General features: G+C 33.8%; 2 protein-coding genes across 2 annotated transcripts; both read left to right on the top strand.

Annotated features, from left to right (window-relative positions):
• The first annotated feature begins 2,630 nt into the window (after nucleotides 1-2,630).
• LOC136202614 (transcription elongation factor SPT6 homolog) lies at nucleotides 2,631-7,086 on the top strand. Its single transcript, XM_065993343.1, has 3 exons — nucleotides 2,631-3,281; nucleotides 5,674-5,935; nucleotides 6,471-7,086. The coding sequence occupies exons 1-3, from the start codon at nucleotides 2,976-2,978 to the stop codon at nucleotides 6,851-6,853; spliced, it is 951 nt and encodes a 316-aa protein (XP_065849415.1). The 5' UTR covers nucleotides 2,631-2,975; the 3' UTR covers nucleotides 6,854-7,086.
• Nucleotides 7,087-7,223: 137 nt separating this feature from the next.
• LOC136202613 (alcohol acyl transferase 1 allele RGb) lies at nucleotides 7,224-9,255 on the top strand. Its single transcript, XM_065993342.1, has 2 exons — nucleotides 7,224-7,794; nucleotides 7,876-9,255. The coding sequence occupies exons 1-2, from the start codon at nucleotides 7,689-7,691 to the stop codon at nucleotides 9,081-9,083; spliced, it is 1,314 nt and encodes a 437-aa protein (XP_065849414.1). The 5' UTR covers nucleotides 7,224-7,688; the 3' UTR covers nucleotides 9,084-9,255.
• Nucleotides 9,256-20,599: the final 11,344 nt, after the last annotated feature.

The raw sequence follows: 20,599 nt of genomic DNA on the forward strand, positions 1-20,599 counted from the left end.
CAAGCGTTGGAAAGCGTCCGGACCTATTTGACTAATCCACCGGTTTTGAGACCGTCTAAACTCGGAAAACCACTTCTCCTATATGTAGCAATCGAGGAGCGATCCATTGGATCAATGTTGGCCCAGGAAGGGGACACCGGTGTGGAGCATGCGGTGTATTATCTGAGTAAGAAGTTCCCGGAATACGAGCTTAAGTATAACATGATCGAAAAGAAGTGCATGGCAGTAGTATGGCTAACGAAGAAGCTGCGGCACTATTTTCAGTCTTACAAAGTGATCATTATTTCCCGGATGGATCCCGTAAAGTATCTGTATCGAACTCCATCCTTAACAGGGAAGCTGACCCGATGGTTGTTGCTCTTGTCAGAATTCGACATCGAATATGTGACGAAGAAGGTTATTAAGGGGAGAGCCGTAGCCGAATTTCTGGCAAGTCAACCCCTGAGTGCAGAAGAAGAGGAGATAGATTATGACTTCCCCGAAGAACATCTGAATGAGATAGAAGTTATACCGTGGAAAATGTTCCCTGATGGAGCAGTTAACTCGAATGGAGCCAAGGTAGGAGTGTTACTCATCTCACCGAAAGGGGAAAGGATCCCTATGGCAAAGAAGTTGTCATTACCTCTCACTAATAATATGGTCGAGTATGAAGCGTGCATCTATGGCTTAGAATCATTAGCAGCACTCGGAGCATCGTATGTTGAAATCTGGGGCGACTCAAAGCTGATTATCGAACAAGCACAGGGAAATTGGGAAGTAAGGGAAGAAAGGTTGCGCCCGTACCTAGACCAGCTAGAGGGGTTGGTACAGAGGTTCAGCGAGTGCCGCTTTTATCATATTCCTTGAGCGTAGAACCAAGCGGCGGATGCTTTAGCCACTTTAGTGTCGATATGGGATAATCCTCGGAACCTTGCCTCAAAGCCTCTGGTGTTGAGGAGGTCCCACAAACCATGCTATGAAGATGTAATGTTGTTAGGAGTGGATGAAAAGCCTTGGTATTTCGACATCGTGAACTTCATGAAAAGTGGAACTTATCCGGCAGAATCAGAACTTAGGGATCAAGCTGTGATCAGAAGGTTAGCTTAGCAGTTCGTCATCCACAATGATTTGCTTTACAAAAGGCACGCCGATGGTTTACAATTGAGATGTTTAGACGAGGGAGAAGGCCGTGAAGCAATGGAGTCAGTGCACTCGGGAATTTATGGAGCCCACAAGGGAGGAGCAGTGCTAGCAAAGAAAATCATAAGGCAAGGCTTCTATTGGCTCACTATGGAAAGAGATTGCAATGAATATGCAAAGAAATGCCACGATTGTCAAATCCATGGCGATTATAATCACCTGCCAGCTATGGAACTGCACGTGTTGGCACCCGTTTGAAGCTTGGGGCATTGATATCATCGGTGAGGTGAGGCCTAATGCATCAAATGGACACAAGTTCATCGTAGTTGCCATTGATTACTTCACCAAGTGGGTAGAGGCAGAATTGTTTAGTAAGTTGGGATCGAAGCAGATGAGAAAGTTTATTGAAAAGCATCTAATCACCAGGTTTGGGGTGCCTCACCACATGATCACGGATAATGGGATCCAGTTTCAAGGGGAAGTGAAAAGTCTCTTCCAAGAGTACGGTATTGAGCATCATAGATCGTCTCCATATCGCCCACAAGCTAACGGGGCAATAGAAGCGGCCAATAAGAACCTTAAGAGGATTCTCGTAAAGACAGTAGCATCGCATCGGAATTGGCACGAGCAGCTTCCGCTCGCTTTATGGGCTTATCGCACGACAGTTAGAGCGTCAACTGGGGCAACGCCGTTCTCCTTAGTATATGGGGCAGAAGCGGTTCTGCCTATTGAGGTTGAGAAGCGATCGCTGAGAATCGCAGTAAAAGTAGAGATTCCTAAAGCGGAATGGGTGAAGAAGCGTTATGAACAACTGGCATTGGTAGACGAGAAGAGGACGGAGGCCCTTTACCACATACAGCTATATCAAAGGAGGATGGCCCGGGCTTTCAACGAAAGGGTTAAGGTCAGTCCTATCAAAGAAGGAGACATGGTGCTGAAACAGATCCGAATGACGCGCACCGACCCTAGGGGCAAGTTTAGGCCAAACTGGGAAGGACCGTTTCTCGTGAAGAAGATCCTAAGCAAAGGGGCGGTGAAACTAACCACGATGGATGGCATTGATTAACTTGTTAAACAAAACTTAAAGAACTTAAAATGCATATAAATAAACTACTCATTCCGTTTTTTTATTATATGTCGTTTTATATTTTAATTTGTTTACTTTTATACGTCGTTTTATATTATCAATATAGTTTTAGTAATGTTTTCTTTAATTTGTCTTTATTTATGGTAAAAAATGTGTATAGCTATTAATGTAAATAACTTTAATTAAAAAAAAGTTTTATATAGAAATTAGAGATGCATTAATGATAAATTATTTATTATTACATTCATTTTGCTCAAAAACATCAAATTGTTTAGGTTGAATAGTAAATTAAAATGTTAGAGAAAAGAGAGGTGAATTTGGGTAGAATCATGTAACGTTGTTAAAGATCCATTCTGTCCAAGCCTAGCTAGGTGTTAACCCTATTCGCCATTCACGTTTTGCATATTTCCTCACCCTTTCTTCACTCTTATTAGCAAAACAGAATATATATATATATATATAGAGAGAGAGAGAGACAGTGGGGTTTCTTTCCATTTCATTATTTCCTTCTTCAAAGACAAATACACCTTCATTTTCATTACCATTATCTTCTTCTTCTTCTTCTTCAATATCAAACCTTTTTAACAATTCGTTACCATCTATTAATCATATCTATATTGTTTTATTTTATCTGTTAGATATAACTCATCGTCTTCCCTTTTTTGGTGAAGACTCCTTTAATCACCACAATTCTTTTAAATCTCCTCCAATTCCTCAATTAGAAAAATTTGCATTTGGAGAACTTGTGATTCGTTAGCCTGGATTCATAATGGTTGGAGGAGGAAACAGAAAAGATGAGTCGGTGGTGTTGAATAGCACCAATGTGTTTGCTGCGCTTGGTACTCTCAGGAAGAAGAAGAAATCATCTGCCTCTGACAAACCCAAACAAGCAAAGCCCAATTCTAAACAGATTGACGCTGAAAAGGAGGTTTTCTGGGCCCCTGCTCCTCTCACGGTGAAATCCTGGGCTGATGTTGACGATGAGGATGATGACGATTACTACGCCACTACAGCTCCATCGGTTTCTGCCTGGGCCGCCCCTTCGGATTCCAATCATGAAAAGGAGGCTGGGGAGGTACTCTAAATCATTGTTTCTCCTTTTTGCAAGATTCGTTTATTCATTCATTTTGGTATTAGTTGGATATGGATTTTCTTTATGGCCATGGTCTTGTTTACATGATGTTCTTCAATCGGAAAGCATTGCTACTTTTGATTGTATAACATTGTTTTTGAATTTCCCTGATGGAATCTCATCCTTGAATTAACACGAATTACCTTTTTTAATGTCGGCTATCAAAACCAAGACACTACATTAATTGTATATGAGAAGTATGAGGAAGCAGCGAATTACCTTTCATTGATGTCGGTGATGAAAGGTGTTTTAACCGGTTAAACAGTGAATTCCCTAGCCACTAGATTAATGTTCTCTGCTTGTCATGTCCATTGGAAGAATGTTGATATTGGAGATTTACATTTATTATTACTTATTAGTAGAAGCTTTTTTTACTTGTTAAATAATTGTTTGACGTTTTATATAATCATTTGGGACAGGGAGTTTAATAATTACTGCTGATGTTCTCAGCTTGTTGAATGTAAGACATGGTCAGATTGTTTAGATATGATTCCTTATCCGCTTCAATCATTATTAATGTAGTTCTATTGATTTTTTCTGCTCTGGTTACACGTGGTAGAGCAAATGCCTATGTTCTCAACTTGTTGAGTATAAAGGTTTGTTGGACACTAAAGATACAATTTGTTTTTCTGCTTGTGTAGTGGATTGTATTGTTTTGTTGTCATTTAGCGTCCAAGCACACTGATGCTGATGTTCCATGTATCCTATGTACACTTTATCACGTTTTTGTTGTTTTTGCAAAGTTCTCTGCTGCTTGAATGAATATTCTAGATTCTTGCTATAATCTATCTCTCTGTGAAAAATAATTATTTGGCTGCCAGGTTATTTCACTTATTTGAACTAGCAGATTGAATCCAGATAATATGAAAGAATGTTGTTTCTTTGATTACCCCATTGAGAACCAGATAATACTATAGTACTTAATATGTTTACTGGATAATGATGAAAAATGAAACGGTAATGAGTTGCATTGCAACTTGCAAACCCCACTTTGTTTTTAGCATTATTTGATGAGTTGTAAAATGCTTTATATAATTTACACGTGTTCAAGTGCAAATCGGAATGTGGTTTGCCTATTGGATGTAGTATCAAATCTAAATTGAAGTTATCCACTAAGATATACAGTAGAGCAGTTTGTGAATGTTGTTAGGGTGGCTTTATTTTACCAAATATGTCTAGAACATGAATTTCCAACCATTTATGCGTTCAAGACACCATCTTTGGGTGTGAAATGCATCAGCAGCAAGTAGTGTGGCCAAGAATCCTACATGGGTCATCAAATTGAGATTTCCATAGGGAGCGCCATCTCGTTCAAACACAAGCAGTTGTTAGGAGAGGTAAGGTGCTTTTATTTCAAGCTGACAACCAACATTGCTATTATCTCCTAAGTTGTAAAGTAGCTTGACCGAAAGGCTTGGTCACACCAACTCAAGTAATTGATCAGAGCTTCTTTCACAGCAACAAAGGCCGCAGGGAATATATGCCTTTTCGATCGACAAATGATCCCTCAAGCTAGTCTCAAGTCAATAGAGTTGAGTGATGACATACCGTCAGTCCTTCCGGATTTCAATTTCAATTCATTTGCGCAATAAGTTGCTCAGCACACTAGTTCCATACTTGATATTCAGGTATCTACTTCAAAGGAAACTTGTCTAAAATGAAACGCGTAAGTCTGTTCAGTATAAGGAGACAGGATTTCCCTAGGAATTAAAACCCCTATCTCTTTTGGTGAGAAAACAGAAGCAGTTAGGCAAGGAAGGGCTTTCATAGTATAGCATAGCACGATGAGTTCGCGCTTCTATAACACTAAAAATTTGACTAATGTAATAAAAGTGTCACAGTCCCTTCTCGACCAGACGAAGGAAATATGAATTCCATTCAGGCTTGGCGTGACCCTCCTGGAGGCGTAAAAGTTCATTATCCAGTATGGTGAGGGCCTCGCCTGGAAGATTTAGTAGTAGGAGATTAGGACTAAGGGTGTAGCTTAAGGAAGCAAGTAAGATGAGGAAGTTTGGAGCAGCTGACATTAATAGACCCTGAGATGTGATGTGACTTGAATGCCATATATTAATAATTGGAGGCACCACGGGACAGTTTTCTTAGTATTTTTCTGATTATTCACCATTGTTCTTTCCTTACTTCATACACTTCTTGCTCTTTATTTATTTTTTATTTTATTTGATCATTTTCTCAAAGTTCTACTACATCTTATATTACAAAACTAAGACGTTAAGTATCTCGATTGGGCATTAAATATATGGCTATATTTGTCTCACAAATAATTGTTCCTGGATTGGCAGTCATAATTCTTAGATGTAAAATATTCCTGTTATAGGTAAGTGAAAGCGAGGAAGAAGGTTTGGATGAAGTTGATGATGACGTCGAGGAAGAGCATGAGAATGACGATGAGCTTGAGGCATCTTTAACAGTGGAACCAATTATCAAGAAGCCTCCTGAGGCAGCTTCATCAAATAAAGAATCAGAAAGGCAGCTTTCTAAGAAGGAACTGAAAAAAAAGGGGCTTGAAGAACTCGATGCGGTTCTTGCTGAGTTAGGATATACCAAACAGGATACTGGTGGCCGAGATGATTCCCATGGTAACTCAGTCAATTTGCATACCTGTATTTTAGAGTTCTTTTTCATCTCAACTATGAGTGTTTGCATTTGGAATTATTTAATAACACTTCCTGAAATGTTTATTTTGCTCGTCATTGGCATTTGAGAAATTGTGAAGTGTTAGATATCCTCCTCAGTTTAATCGTAAATGTTGCGTAGTTCTTTTTCTTCTGTCTAATTGTTGTTTAACTTAAAATGTAGTCTCTTGAATGTATTTCTCTTCAAGTCCATTTGTTTCCTTTTTCTTTGTTGCATGTGTTTTCTATACTTGAGGTACCAAATCTCAGAACTATTGCTATTTGCTTTTCCTTATTTTATTTAAAAACTTGCTTAAGACAGTCGCAAGCTGCCTAAGATAGCGTTTACAAAAGTTTGATAATTTATCCCCATTGTTCACACTTTCCTGGAAATAATACTAGCTTCTGAACTGTTGATACCAAAAAGTTAGTTGTACGTGATTTTTTTTTCTTATATATTTTTCTTTCAGACCACAAAATGATTTTATCTTTAATGCAGGTGCTGTGAAAGGAGAGAAGCTAGAGAACAATTTAGAGGTGGAGAAGAAGGAAAATGTTCCTGGAGAGAGTAAAACTTCTAAAAAGAAGAAAAAGAAGGAAAAAATGTTGAAGGAAGACAAGGAATCAGAAGACCAGCCTCAAGGTGCAGATGTAGGACATGGGACTAGTGAAGCTGCTCACACAGAGAAGGCAGATGATGCATCCGCCGTTAATGTGAAAGCACGTCTAAAGAAAGTAGTGACTACAAAGAAAAAGAAATCTAGCAAAGAGATAGATGCTGCTGCCCGAGCTGCTGCTGTTGAGGCAGCTGCAAGGAGAGCAAAGCTTGCTGCTGCAAAGAAAAAAGAGAAGACTCATTATAATCAGCAGCCGGTGCGGTAAGCTGGCATCATTGTTGTTGTCTTTTAAAGGGTGGAGGGGCTGTACTTGTTAATTTTGTCAATACAAATAAGATATTATCTTCTGAAAATGACTTTCAACGGGTTTGATTTTGCTTTTAGAGGATAAAAAGGGTAGTAGATAATGTTGTTTTTCTTCTTATGGATAGTTTTGTTAACGGAAAAAATTCAAAATGAGCCAAAGTTTTGTTGTTTATTGCTAATCATTTCTTGTTATTTTTTTTTGCTGTTTGTAATGGTATTTTTTTTTTTTTCAATTTGATTGACATAATGATGATGGTACGATTTAGAGGAATTCTAAAACTGATGCCTATGTGTTATATGTATTAATATTTAAGCTAATAAAAGATATGTTCTGCCTTGTGTAATAGTAATAGTATACTGTTTCTCAAAAATAGTAATAGTATACTGGGCTTGGTTTAATTACTGCAGCCCACTTAATGGCTCTTAAGTAATTAGGATTTATTGAGACTTGAAATCTCAACAACCTTTAGTTGCATGCATTTGTTGTGAATGTTTAGATTATGGTATTTTTTATTTAGCAAATGCAGGGAAGAGCAATGAAAACATGAAAGAGAAAACAACTGTAGTATGAGAGGTCCAATTAAAATGGGAGCATGAATATTATGGCTGTTAACTGCTCCAGACCAACAAAACTTTGAAAGGCTCCCTTCCTTTGTCAACTGCTCCAGACCAACAAAACTTTGAAAGGCTCCCGCAGAAATTGCAGGTAAATAGGTATCTTTACGTTTCTCAGTAAATTCTCTCTTCTACAGATGTAGTTTGTCTGTTGGTTATGTTCTATCTCAGCAGTCTCAATGGCTTCTTGGGTTCAAGAGCTACATTTCTCTCATCTAAACATCCCCATTTCTATCGGTAGCTTGGTTCCTGTCATGCCTGCTGGGCCTATACCAGCTGTCTCAGGTGATACTCTTTACCTCTCTAATCTTGATGATATGATAGGAGCTCGTGTCTTCACCCCGACAATATATTTCTATTCATCAGATCACTTGAATGCTTCTCAAAAACCCATCATGAAAACATTGTATGATGCCCTTGCCCGTGTTTTGGTTCCTTACTACCCTTTATCTGGTAGGATCAGGGAAACCAAGAATCGAAAGTTGGAAGTATTTTTTGGACCAGGACAAGGTGCTCTTATGATTGAAGCGTACTCAGAGCTTGCCTTGGCTGAATTAGGCGATCTCACTGTGCCAAACCCTGCCTGGTCCCCATTGATTTACAGGTTTCCAAATGAGGAACCTTACAAAATTCTTGAGATGCCATTGCTTATAGCTCAGGTAACACTTTTTAGCTGTGGTGGCTTTAGCCTGGGTTTGAGACTGTGTCATTGCATTTGCGATGGGATCGGTGCAATGCAGTTTCTTGGTGCGTGGGCAGCCACAGCAAGGTTAGGCACCTTGGTGACGAATCCCGAACCATGTTGGGATAGAGAGTTTCTCCAGCCTCGCAACCCCCCAGTGGTAAAGTATCCGCATATGGAGTTCATGAGATTAGATGATGGCTCAAGCCTAACAATGTGTTTATGGCAAGAAAAGCTAGTCCAGAAGTGCTACCGAATTAGCCGAGAGTTCCAAAGTCAACTCAAAACCCTGGCTCAAACTGATGGAAAGGTTACCTGCAGTACTTTTGATGCCATGGCAGCCCATATTTGGCGATCATGGGTAAAAGCATTGGATGTAAAACCACAAGAATGTAAGCTTAGGCTGACTTTTTCGGTCAATGCTCGCCAGAAGCTTATAAATCCACCTCTTAAAGGCGGTTTTTATGGCAATGTGGTATGTGTGGCATGTGCAATGAGCTCCGCCTACGAGCTTGTTAATGGAAGTCTTTCGGATATAACCCGTTTGGTTCAGGAAGCTCGGATAGGCATCTCAGAGGAATACCTGAGATCAACAATAGATTATGTGGAAGTGGAGAGGCCAAGAAGGCTTGAATTCGGAGGAAAACTGTCAATTACGCAATGGACAAGATTTTCCATGTATGAATCTGCAGACTTTGGGTGGGGAAGGCCGGTTTATGCGGGTCCGATAGACCTAACCCCAACACCACAAGTCTCTGTATTTCTGCCAGAAGGAGGGGCGGAGTCTAGTGGAAGAATGGTGGTGTGTATTTGCTTGCCTGAGTCCGCAACCAGTAGATTTACAGAGTGTTTGTGTTGTCTGGATTCAACTGATAGGAAGAAGCTGCTCTGACAAACTAAAACGTTGGTAATATAATACCAAAACTGCTGCATTTTTTTGATTAATTTTGTTGAAATTCAGTTCGTCTCCATAACTAATATACTTGAAACCACTTTGAATCATCATATCCAATTCAACCACAAAAATATCATCCGTAATCAAATTTTCCATTTCATTTAGTATATATAGGATTGGTTCTATTTTAATTGAGATGTAACTAAATAAATATTTAAATAATTAATAAATCGATTACATTTCTATTATTAACGATGCTACTTTAATTATTGTCTAGCAATGATGGCAACTTTTGTTATTTTCTTTTTCTAATAATTAAAAATAAAAATAAAAAGTACCTTTCTTACATTCCGAGAGTATTAATTTTTTTCAGCCGAAATATGTAACGTCTAATTCTAGTCTAATAATATATGTTATATATCCTTTGAAAGAAATAGAAAAATGAAATATAATTATTCATAAGTAAAGTAAATGGATTGTACGACTGAAACCTTAAGAAAAATTCAAATATATCCTTTGAAAGATATAGAAAAATAAAATATAATTGTTCATAAGTAAAGTAAAACCTTAAAAAAATTTAAATATGTAAATTGTATTGTAAAATACGAGTAGATAGTGTATTTTTTATGTATAATAAGAAAATAAATCCTTAACACGTGTCAAATTATGCATAATAACCTTTGGTATTATAATTTTATAGTTTTTGTTCATTTTTTTTTTAAATTTGTTCATAATTTTTTAGTTTACCGTTTTTAAACCGAGCATCATAATTTATTAGTTTATATTTTTTGTGGGTAAATTACAAAATTGGATAAAATGGGAGGTCCATTTACATATTTAACTCATTTACTCAATCTATTACATATCTAGACTTTATTTTTATGACTTTTCCAAAATACCCTAATCTTTCATCTTCCCATTGTCTTCTGAAATCACTTACGATCGAGAAAGCATTGAATCATGGCTTCATGATGGGAATTTCACTTGTCCTGTAACTAATCAGATCCTCACAGGTTCAAATCCCTAACCATTCTCTCTGGAAATTGATTCAAGATTGGTGCGTCGAGAATCAGAACTCCGACGTCGAACATACTACTCCGAGAATTCCGATCTCGTCGGTTGAAATCACTTATCTCCTTCAAAAGATTGATTCCTCGGGAAAGGTTTTGGATAAATCTGAATGCCTTTCTCTGCTGCAAAGGATTAAGAAATGGAGTGACGAAAGTGAACGTAACCGCCGCTCCATTATCGCTCACCGATCCGGCATAGTTCTAGCTTCAGCCTTTTGTGAGTTTTCAGCTGATTCAGTCGATAGAAACGCTGATATTCTGAAGGATATATCGGTGTTAATGAACGATTTGATGTTTCCATTGGATTTAGAAACACGATTCAAAATTTGATGTTTCCATATGCTTAGCATATTGCGAATTTGCGAAGTAAAATCGATTCTGCTAATTAGCATATTGCGAATTTGTGAAGTAAAATCGATTATGCTAATTAGCATATTGCGAATTTGTGAAGTAAAAGTCATATACGCGAAGTCAGACGGAATGAGAAAGAAAAAGACTGAGAAATTTCTAAGTGTTATATATATATGAAGGGTATTTTTGAAAAGTTATAAAAATAAAGTCTAAATATGTAATACGTTAAGTAAATGAGTTAAATATATAAATAGGCCTCCCATTTTACCCAATTTTGTAATTTACCCATTTTTTTTAGTTTAGTTTATAGTTTAATTTTACATTTAGCTATAATAAGATTTTATTTAATTTTATCACATCTGGTTAAATATCAATTCAATTAAAATCTCTAAACTAATCATACTAGTTGAAACCCGTGCATCGGCTTGAAGGCCGCTAAATGGCAATTTCTGTCCTTTCAGAAAGTTTACAGATTGGATCCCATCCCAAGCTAGTAGACGCTGTCTCCTTGAAAGAGAGATGTCCTGAACCACTAGACGATGGGGGCACGTTTCCCCGACCGCCCTTAGGGTAAATTTCATCAATGGTGTACAACCTTTGTCCCATTTCACACTTTGGTGTACAACCTTTAATTTGTCTCACTAATATGTATGAATTTATAAATGACCTCCCACTTTGGTGTACAGCATGTAAAAATGACCTGTTTGACCGAAGTCAACATGCCACATCAGCATTATTTATCATATTCATTAATAAAAATGGGACCCACAAACTATAAAAAAATTAATTTTATCTATTTCTCTTTTTTACCCTTATACTTCAATTTCTTCCTCTTCTTCCTTCATCTTCTTCCCTCTATTTCTTTCTCTCTCTCCAAATTTCTCTCTCTAACTCCTTTCTCTCTCTCTCTTTAAATCTGTGGTGAGCCTATTTTATGACTATTTGAAGAGCTGGTGCAAGCTTTGTTTCTAACCGGAAATGAGCAGAACAACACAATATTTGTCATGAGAAAAAAAAAAGCTTTTTTTTGTGCTGTGTCAATTTCCATTCTCAATTAATAAAGCATAAAAATGACTAGGTGGTGGAGCTTCAGACATTTCGAAAGCAGCTTCTAGAAGCAACTCGTTCCGACCAAGCCGCCCAAGAACAACACAATACCATTTGAAAATATCACTTTGAATCTGGCCTTTCACAAATTACCTTTTTCTCATACTCCTGGTGATGATGACAGCGAAATGGAAACTCTCAGAACAAGTAAAAAATTCAAAAATAAAAGGCAGATAACAAATTCAATTGATTACACTCAAAATCAAAATTACAACATAATAAACTCAAGCAAACCTTAATCTAAAATGAAAATTCAACAAACTCACATCTTAATTCACCAAAAAAACCAATACCCAAACAAGCGAAATAAATAAAAATGATTTTGGAGAAGTTGATTTTGTTAGGGAAAAAGACGATACATGTCCAGAACCAGAAGGAAGTTTTTTTTTTTTTTTGCAGAACAGACCATAAAGAGAGATGAGTTAGAGAGAGAAAGGAAAAGATATTGAGAAAAGTGAGGTTGGTTTTAGAGAGAGAAAGGTAGAGTTGGAAGTAAGAAAAGGGAAAAGGAAGAAGAATGGTATAAAAGTAATTCTTATTATGTGGGTTAATTTTTTATTTTTTTTACTAGTCAAACATGTCATTTTTACCTGTTGTATACTAAAGTGGGAAGTCACTTATAAGTTCGTACATATTAATGAGACAAATTGAAGGTTGTACACCAAAGTGTGAAATGGGACAAAAGTTGTACACCATTAATGAAATTTACCCACCGCCCTTAAGATATAATTAAGATTAGTGAAATACAATTTTAGATTCAAATCCTTGAATTGTTCGTGAATTCACAGACGCAATAAGCACAAGTGGTTCCGCCGAACGAAGGCGCCCAGATTTTGCCCCGAGAGCTTCCTCCCGGGGATATGAAATTTTTATATAATTTTTTACACATTTGCATTTTCTGATTTTAGTTGTCCATGCATCTTCTATTTCTATCGGATTTCTTAAATTAGAGATATCAAAGTCTGAATTCTCCAAATTCTTAAAGAAAATACTATTAAATAGTTTATCAATAGAAATCGCTCATAAATAGATCTGAATATCTTAATGAAGTAAGAACAAAGTTATAAGACTTTGGTTTTCGATGACCAATGAATATAATAGTGGAATACTATCTATCATAACCAATGAATATAATGGTGGAATATTATCTATCATGCTTTATGTATATAAGTTTATTTACGACTTTTGGATTTCCTTTACTTTGTGTTTTTTCATCTTCCTGTAATTCTTACTTTCTTTTATTATTTTAATCAATGGGCTAGTAATTATTTAATATATTATAAATATAAATTTTTTATTTTTCATTAATTAAATCTTGGGGAAAATACAAAAATAAACGTTGTGGTTACACCTATTTTCGATTGCAGCATTTGGTTTAAAAATTTACAAAATGGTACCTTGAGGTTCATTCCGTTAGCAAACACATACCAAATTGACTAACAGTGTTAAAAGTCAAAGAGAAAATAGTTACTTTGGTCCTTATATTTATTCATTTTATAAATAAACTCCCTTATTATCTAATTATCACAAATAAACCTCAAAATTAAAAATAAAAATGTATTACCCATCCATGGGTGCCTAAAAAAATGTGTATATCAATTAATGCAATTTATTATCTAATTATTTTACTCTAATTTATTTTCTCTTCCATAATAATTTTTTTTCTTGAAAATGAAATATAAATTTTGAAAGTTAGTGTCTTTTTAAAAAAAAGTAATTTAAACTAATTTTATTTTATGTGACACATTAACCAATACAAAATTAATTACTATATAACTTGGATTAATATTAAAAGTTAATTTGTTTAATTTAATTGTTTAAAGAAAAAGAAAAAGCATTTCAAACAAAAAAAAATTATGAATATTGTAAGTTGTGCAGCAGCTCGTTTGCTACAGCCAACTTATTAAAATTCCAAAAGTTGATCAATTTTTGGAAACTTCGAGCTGGGCGGCAATTGCTGCTCTTTTGGCAGCAATGCCGCCAAGCGTCGCGGATGTAATCCGCGAGACGAATTTGGTTTTTTGTTTTGTCTCTATCACGTTTATTTTCGATTTTTTTTCAATTATTTTGATTTTAAAAAAACTAAAATTAATATATATATATAGAATTAATTACTCTAAATAATTATAATTGTTATTTATTTTAAATGATATGGATTGAATTTAGTTGTCTATTTAAGGATATTTGATGCACAATTAATTAGCGGAACTATTTCATTGATACAAAATTAAAATTTTAAAACAACGAATCAGCTCATATTAGTTTTAAATTATAATTGTTATAATTAATAAAAGAATATGGCAATTATATGTGTTTTAATTTGATTTTGCAAACCGTTTTTGTGCTTAATAATTATATTCAATATATTAGTTAAACATGTTTAACAGTTTTGGTAAAATAATAAACCCAATAATTTATAATTTCTCGTGTTTAAAGTTTTATGTTTTTGAATTGATTTTGCAAAGTTATTTTCTGTTTGAATTAATTATATGAGATATGTTAATTAAATGTGATGTGATGTAACATGATGTAACATAACATACGTAAGATAATGTAACGTGACATAACGTGACATAACATAACGTGACGTAACGTAACGTAACGTGACGTAACATAACATAGCATAACGTGATGTAACGTAACGTGACACAATGTAACATGATGTAACATGACGTAACGTGACGTAACGTAACGTGATGTAACATAACATAACGTAACGTGGCGTAACGTGACGTAACATAACGTGACGTAACGTGACATAACGTAACGTAACATAACGTAACGTAACATAACGTAACATAATGTAATATAACGTGACGTAACGTGACGTAACATGACACAATCTAACGTAACGTGATGTGACCTAATGTAATGTAACTTATTATAACTTAGCGTAATGTAAGTTAACATGAACTAACGTAACCTAATGTAACATATTGTAGCAGCGTAACGTGACTTAACATAATGTAATGTAGTGTAACATAGTGTAACATAACATAATGTAAAGTAGTGTAACATAGCGTAACGTAACGTAACGTAACTTAACTTAACGAAACTTAATGTAACTTAGCGTAATATAACTTAACGTAACTTAATGTAACTTAATTTAACATGACCTAACAGAATGTAACTTAGCATAATGTAACTTAATGTAACATAACGTAACGTAATATGACATAACGTAACATGATATATACGTCACATAACATAACGTAACATAATATAACGTAACGTGACATAACATAACGTAATGTAACATAAAGGGATAGAACATAACATGGCATGACGTGATGTAACGTAATGTAACATAACGTGACTTAACGTAACGTAACATAATTAAAGTAACGTAACGTAACATGATGTAACATAACATAAAGTGATGTGATATGATATGATGTGACGTAACATAACATGATGTGACATAACATAACGTAATATGATGTGACATAACGTAATCTAACGTAACTTATTGTAACTTAGCATAATGCAACTTAACATAAACTAACATAACATAACCTATTGTGACTTAGCGTAACATATTTAACATAATGTAATGTAACATAACATAACATAACATAACGTAACGTAAAGTAGCGTAACGTAACGTAACGTAACGTAACGTAACATAACGTAATATAATGTAACGTAATGATAGGGATAAAATTATCTAACTCCTAAAGAGCAAGTGAAGTCTATCGTATCAAGTAGTAAATATTCCTAAGAACAGTATCGATCCTACAGAGACTAGTATGTAATCCCTTACTCGTACTCGAACTCTATATTATCTAAGGATTGAATTAAACATGCTAAATCGGTACCTTAACTACTAATAAAGCAATTAAACTAGATAAACAATTAAACAATTAATATATTTAAATGAATGAATAAGATACTAGGATTTAGGATCCTCGTGCTAACTCCTAAAGATCGATAACTGTATGTTGCGTGAAATTAAAGGTCAACTCGAGACGGTGATTGTCCATTAGGAAATAGTAATTTCGATCACGAACCACTAAATATACCTCAAACACTATTAGGCCGATGCTTGGTTAGGTAAAATCTACCTCAAACATAATGAGATGATTTAATGGGAGCTTTTGTCTGTCGAGTTTAGTTTTATCGATTCAAGCATAAGATAAAAGAAGATGGAACTTGAAATAGTTTAATAATGTTTCCGTTTAGTAATATTCTAGTTCAGTGATATTTCAGTTCAGTGATGTTTCAGTTAAGTGATGTTTTCAGTTTAGCAATGTTTTAGTTCAGTAATGTTTCAGTTTAGTGATGTTTCAATTCAGTGATGTTTCAGTTTAGTGATGTTTCAGTTCAGTGATATTTCAGCTCAGTAATGTTTCAGTTGAGTGATGTTTTAGTTATGTGATGTTTCAGTTTAGTGATATTTCAGTTTAGTAATATTTCAGTTGAGTGATGTTTCAGTTCAGTCATAATTCAGTTTAGTAATGTTTCAGTTTAGTAATATTTCAGTTCATTGATGTTCCAGTTCATTTATGTTTCAGTTCAGTGATGTTTCAGTTTAGTGATGTTCCAGTTCAGTGATTTTTCAATTTAATAATATTTCAGTTCAATGATGTTTCAGTTCAGTAACGTTTCAGTTTAATAACATTTCAGTTCAGTAATGTTACAGTTGAGTAATGTTTCAGTTTAGTAATGTTTCAGTTTAGTGATATTTCAATTTAGTGATGTTTTAGTTTAGTAATGTTTCAGTTTATTAATGTTTCAGTTTAGTAATGTTTCAGTTTAGTGATATTTCAGTTCAGTGATATTTTAGTTTAGTAATATTTCAGTTGAGTAATCTTTCAGGTCAACAATGTTTTAGGTTAGTAATGTTTTAGTTCAGTGATGTTTCAGTTTTGTGATGTTTGAGTTCCATGATGTTTCAGTTCAGTGGTGTTTAAGTTTAGAATATTTCAGTTTAGTAATGTTTCAGTTTAGTAATATTTCAGTGCAGTGATGTTTCAGTTTAGTAATATTTCAGTGAAGTGATGTTTCAGTTTAGTGATGTTTCAGTTGGGTAATGTTTCAGTTTAGTAATGTTTCAGGTCAGTAATGTTTCAGTTCAGTGATGTTTCAGTTTAGTGATATTTCAGTTTCGTGATGTTTTTGTTTATTGATGTTTCAGTTTATTAATATTTTAATTCAGTAATTTTTCAGTTCAGTAATGTTTTAGTTTAGTGATGTTTCAGTTTAGTAATGTTTCAGTTCAGTGATGTTTCAGTTTAGTGACGTTTCAGTTCAGTCATGTTTCAGTTTAGTAATATTTCTGTTGAGTGATGTTTCAGTTCAGTAATATTTCAGTTTAGTAATATTTCAGGTACTAATATTTTAGTTCAGTGATGTTTCAGTTAGTGATCTTTCAGTTCATTGATGTTTTAGTTTAGTGATGTTTCAGTTGAGTGATGTTGTAGTTGAGTAATGTTTCAGTTCAGTGATATATCAGTTTAGTAATGTTTTAGTTCGGTAATATTTCAATTTAGTAATGTTTCAGTTCAGTAATGTTTCAGCTCAGTAATGTTTCAGTTGAGTGATATTTCAGTTATGTGATGTTTCATGTCAGTGATGTTTCAGTTCAGTGATATTTCAGTTCAGTGATGTTTCAGTTGAGTAATATTTCAGTTGAGTGATGTTTCAGTTCAGTCATAATTCAATTTAGTAATGTTTCAGTTTAGTAATATTTCAGTTCATTGATGTTTCAGTTCATTTATGTTTCAGCTCAGTAATATTTCAGTTGAGAGTTATGTGATGTTTCATGTCAGTGATGTTTCAGTTCAGTGATATTTCAGTTCAGTGATGTTTCAGTTGAGTAATATTTCAGTTCAGTGATGTTTCAGTTCAGTTATAATTCAATTTAGTAATGTTTCAGTTTAGTTATATTTTAGTTCATTGATGTTTCAGTTCAATGATGTTTCGGTTCAGTGATTTTTCAGTTTAATAATATTTCAGTTCAATGATGTTTCAGTTCAGTAACGTTTCAGTTTAATAACATTTCAGTTCAGTAATATTACAGTTGAGCAATGTTTCAGTTTAGTAATGTTTCAGTTTAGTGATATTTCAATTTAGTGATGTTTTAGTTTAGTAATGTTTCAGTTTAGTAACATCTTATTCGAGCTTAGTCATTAAGAAAATTATTTGATATTGAGCTACTAGCGAGCACCTTGTTTATTTGTTCACAAGTTTTATTCACAAGCACCTCGTTAATTATGTTCATAAACTTTACTCTTGAATAATTTATTAACAATGTTCACAAGCTATGTAGTTTTGAAACCTACAAAACAAAAGTTCGACACAAAATTAGGGATGTAAATGAGCCGAGCCGCTCATGAGCGGTTCAGCGGTTCGGCTTGATAAAAGCTTGGCTCGACTCGGCTCGATTTGTAAATGAGCCGCTCATGAGCATGATTTACTGGCTTAGTTCGTAAATGAGCTATGCTTGAGCTGGCCAAAGCTCGGTTCAAAAGCTTGCGAGCAGGCTCGATTAGAACATTTATGAACAAATTTTAGTTTTGTAGACAACTATATAGTTTGTGTTAGTTCACAAATATCAAAAATTAATATTATTTCATTTGCTATTAGATAAGTTCGTTCACAAACGTAATAAATGATTAATGGTCGAATTATTTGTAAGTATCTTGTTTATTTGTTCACGAGCTTTGCTTGTGCGCTTGTTTATGTACACAATTAAAGAGCTATTTGCGAGCAAACTTCATAAATATAATTAACGATTTACTCACAAACAATTATTGGTTAGATAATTTTCTCAATGAATTAAGTTCAAAGAGAATTTTAGGCTTGAAACAAGTTCGAAGCTCAGCTCGAGCTCGTTTATTTTTAATAAGCTGAGCCGAGTTTGAGCAAGCCAAAGCTCGGCTCGGGCTCGAGCTCGTTAATTTTATAACGAACCGAGCTTGAACAGGCCAAAGCTCAACTCGGCTCGGCTTGATTACAGCCCTATACAAAATTGAGTAAATAAACACCGTTTAGTATTGTTTGGATTTTTTATATAGAAAAATACGTGTTATTTGAGTTAATAAAAATAAGAAAACAAAAAAAATTAAAGAAAAAAAAAGGGGTGATAATATTTGAAGTGGTAATTAATTATATCATTAGAAGACAACGTAATCATAAATATTTAATGACAATTGATTATGGCTTTTGGAAACAATATTCAAAGAATATAGTAAAATGATAAATTTGGAGTAAATAATGATGGGTATTTAGTCACAGTGAAAAAAAGAGTTAAATTTTATCCGGATAGATAGATTTTTTTTCTATCCATAGCTATTAAAAAAAAATTAAAATTAAATTAAAAGTTGAAAGTAATGCTTTCCTAACTTTTTAGGGTGCAATTAATCTTTTTTGTTGGAAGAATATATAATGACATGTTTTTATATTGTATTTATAGCACTATTCTTTGTAACTTGATGTTATAAGTCACACTAATAAATTTACACATTTTTTAAAAGTACCTATGGATGGGTAATATCCATTAAGAAATAATCTATATATATATACCAAAACATTTTAATCAATCAATTACAGTAGAACTTCGATAAATGAATACCTTTGGGACCAAAAAAAAATATTCATTTGGCGAGATTATTTATTTATCGATTAATGAATATAATATTTATTTATCGATAAATGAATAATAATTCATTTAGATGATATTTTTAGACTTTTTTTTTTGTAATTATATCATTTTGTAATTACACAAAATCAAGGATCAGATGCATTTTGGGGGAGGAAAGAAACAATCAACTTTGGAGGCATTTTTCGAAAAAATATGACTTATTAATGTGTTTGAAAATTAGTCATTGGATGAAATGTATTCATGATAAATAAAAATATATTATTTGAAATATAGTGATTATTCATTTATATTTACATAGGACATATAAAGACTTCATTTGTATTTATTCGTTAATGCATTAAGCGAGGTTATTCGTTAAGCCCATTGGACCAAGTTGGGACCGAAGAAATTTATTCATTAGACGAGGTTATTCATTTATCGAACATTCATTTATCGAGGTTTAGACTGTAGAAGTCATTTCTTCTGAAAAAATGCATCTATAGTTGATTGTTTTTCTTTCCACCTAAACCAAAATGAACACCATTCTTAACTTTTTGTAGTGCAAACACAACTTCTGGTATATTTTGCTCATGTTGTAACAAGTAGTTGTTTAAGGTGACCATTGCTTGAAAGACCTCTTTTGACGATACATTTGCGACAACACAGCTATCATCTGGCTCTGGATCATTTCCATCATCATTGTTCATTATTGACTGGATAATTTCTTCGTCTGTAAGCGATTCCATAACTGCATCATTATCGCTAGGATAGTTCAAAAGATGTTCGACATCCATCACATTTCTATAGCATAAATTAGAAATGACACCACTTAATCTTTGGATATCTTTATCTTCATCTAAGTGACTAACTTCTGGTTCAGGAACATTAGCATCTTTTGAACGAATCTTGCAATTATTTGATTGATTTGTAATTATGCTAATGTGATAATTACAAATCAATCCAATAATATATTTCCTAAACAAGATAATTACATATCTAATGAATATTTATCGATAAATGAATAATTTATTAATTTATCGATAAATGAATAATTTATTCATTTATCGATAAATAAATAATCTCGCTTAATGAATATTTTTTTCCGGTCCAAGGATATGCATTTATAGAGGTTTTACTATATATAAGTTTATTTACGACTTTTGGATTTCCTTTACTTTGTGTTTTTTCATCTTCCTGTAATTCTTACTTTCTTTTATTATTTTAATCAATGGGCTAGTAATTATTTAATATAATTATAAATATAGATTTTTTATTTTTCATTAATTAAATCTTGGGGAAAATACAAAAATAAACTTTGTGGTTACACCTATTTTCGATTGCAGTCTTGTGATTTAAAAATTTACAAAATGGTACCTTGAGGTTCATTCCGTTAGCAAACA

This window comes from Euphorbia lathyris, chromosome 8, assembly GCF_963576675.1.
Source record: "Euphorbia lathyris chromosome 8, ddEupLath1.1, whole genome shotgun sequence".
NCBI classification, from domain to species: domain Eukaryota; kingdom Viridiplantae; phylum Streptophyta; class Magnoliopsida; order Malpighiales; family Euphorbiaceae; genus Euphorbia; species Euphorbia lathyris.

Coding starts and splice junctions, on each gene's coding strand:
- LOC136202613 (XM_065993342.1), top strand. CDS start 7,689: ATGGCTTCTTGGGTTCAAGAGCTACATTTCTCTCATCTAAACATCCCC. Junction 7,795..7,875: donor GCCTATACCAGCTGTCTCAG/GTGATACTCTTT, acceptor TCTATTCATCAG/ATCACTTGAATGCTTCTCAA.
- LOC136202614 (XM_065993343.1), top strand. CDS start 2,976: ATGGTTGGAGGAGGAAACAGAAAAGATGAGTCGGTGGTGTTGAATAGC. Junction 3,282..5,673: donor ATGAAAAGGAGGCTGGGGAG/GTACTCTAAATC, acceptor TTCCTGTTATAG/GTAAGTGAAAGCGAGGAAGA. Junction 5,936..6,470: donor TGGCCGAGATGATTCCCATG/GTAACTCAGTCA, acceptor TCTTTAATGCAG/GTGCTGTGAAAGGAGAGAAG.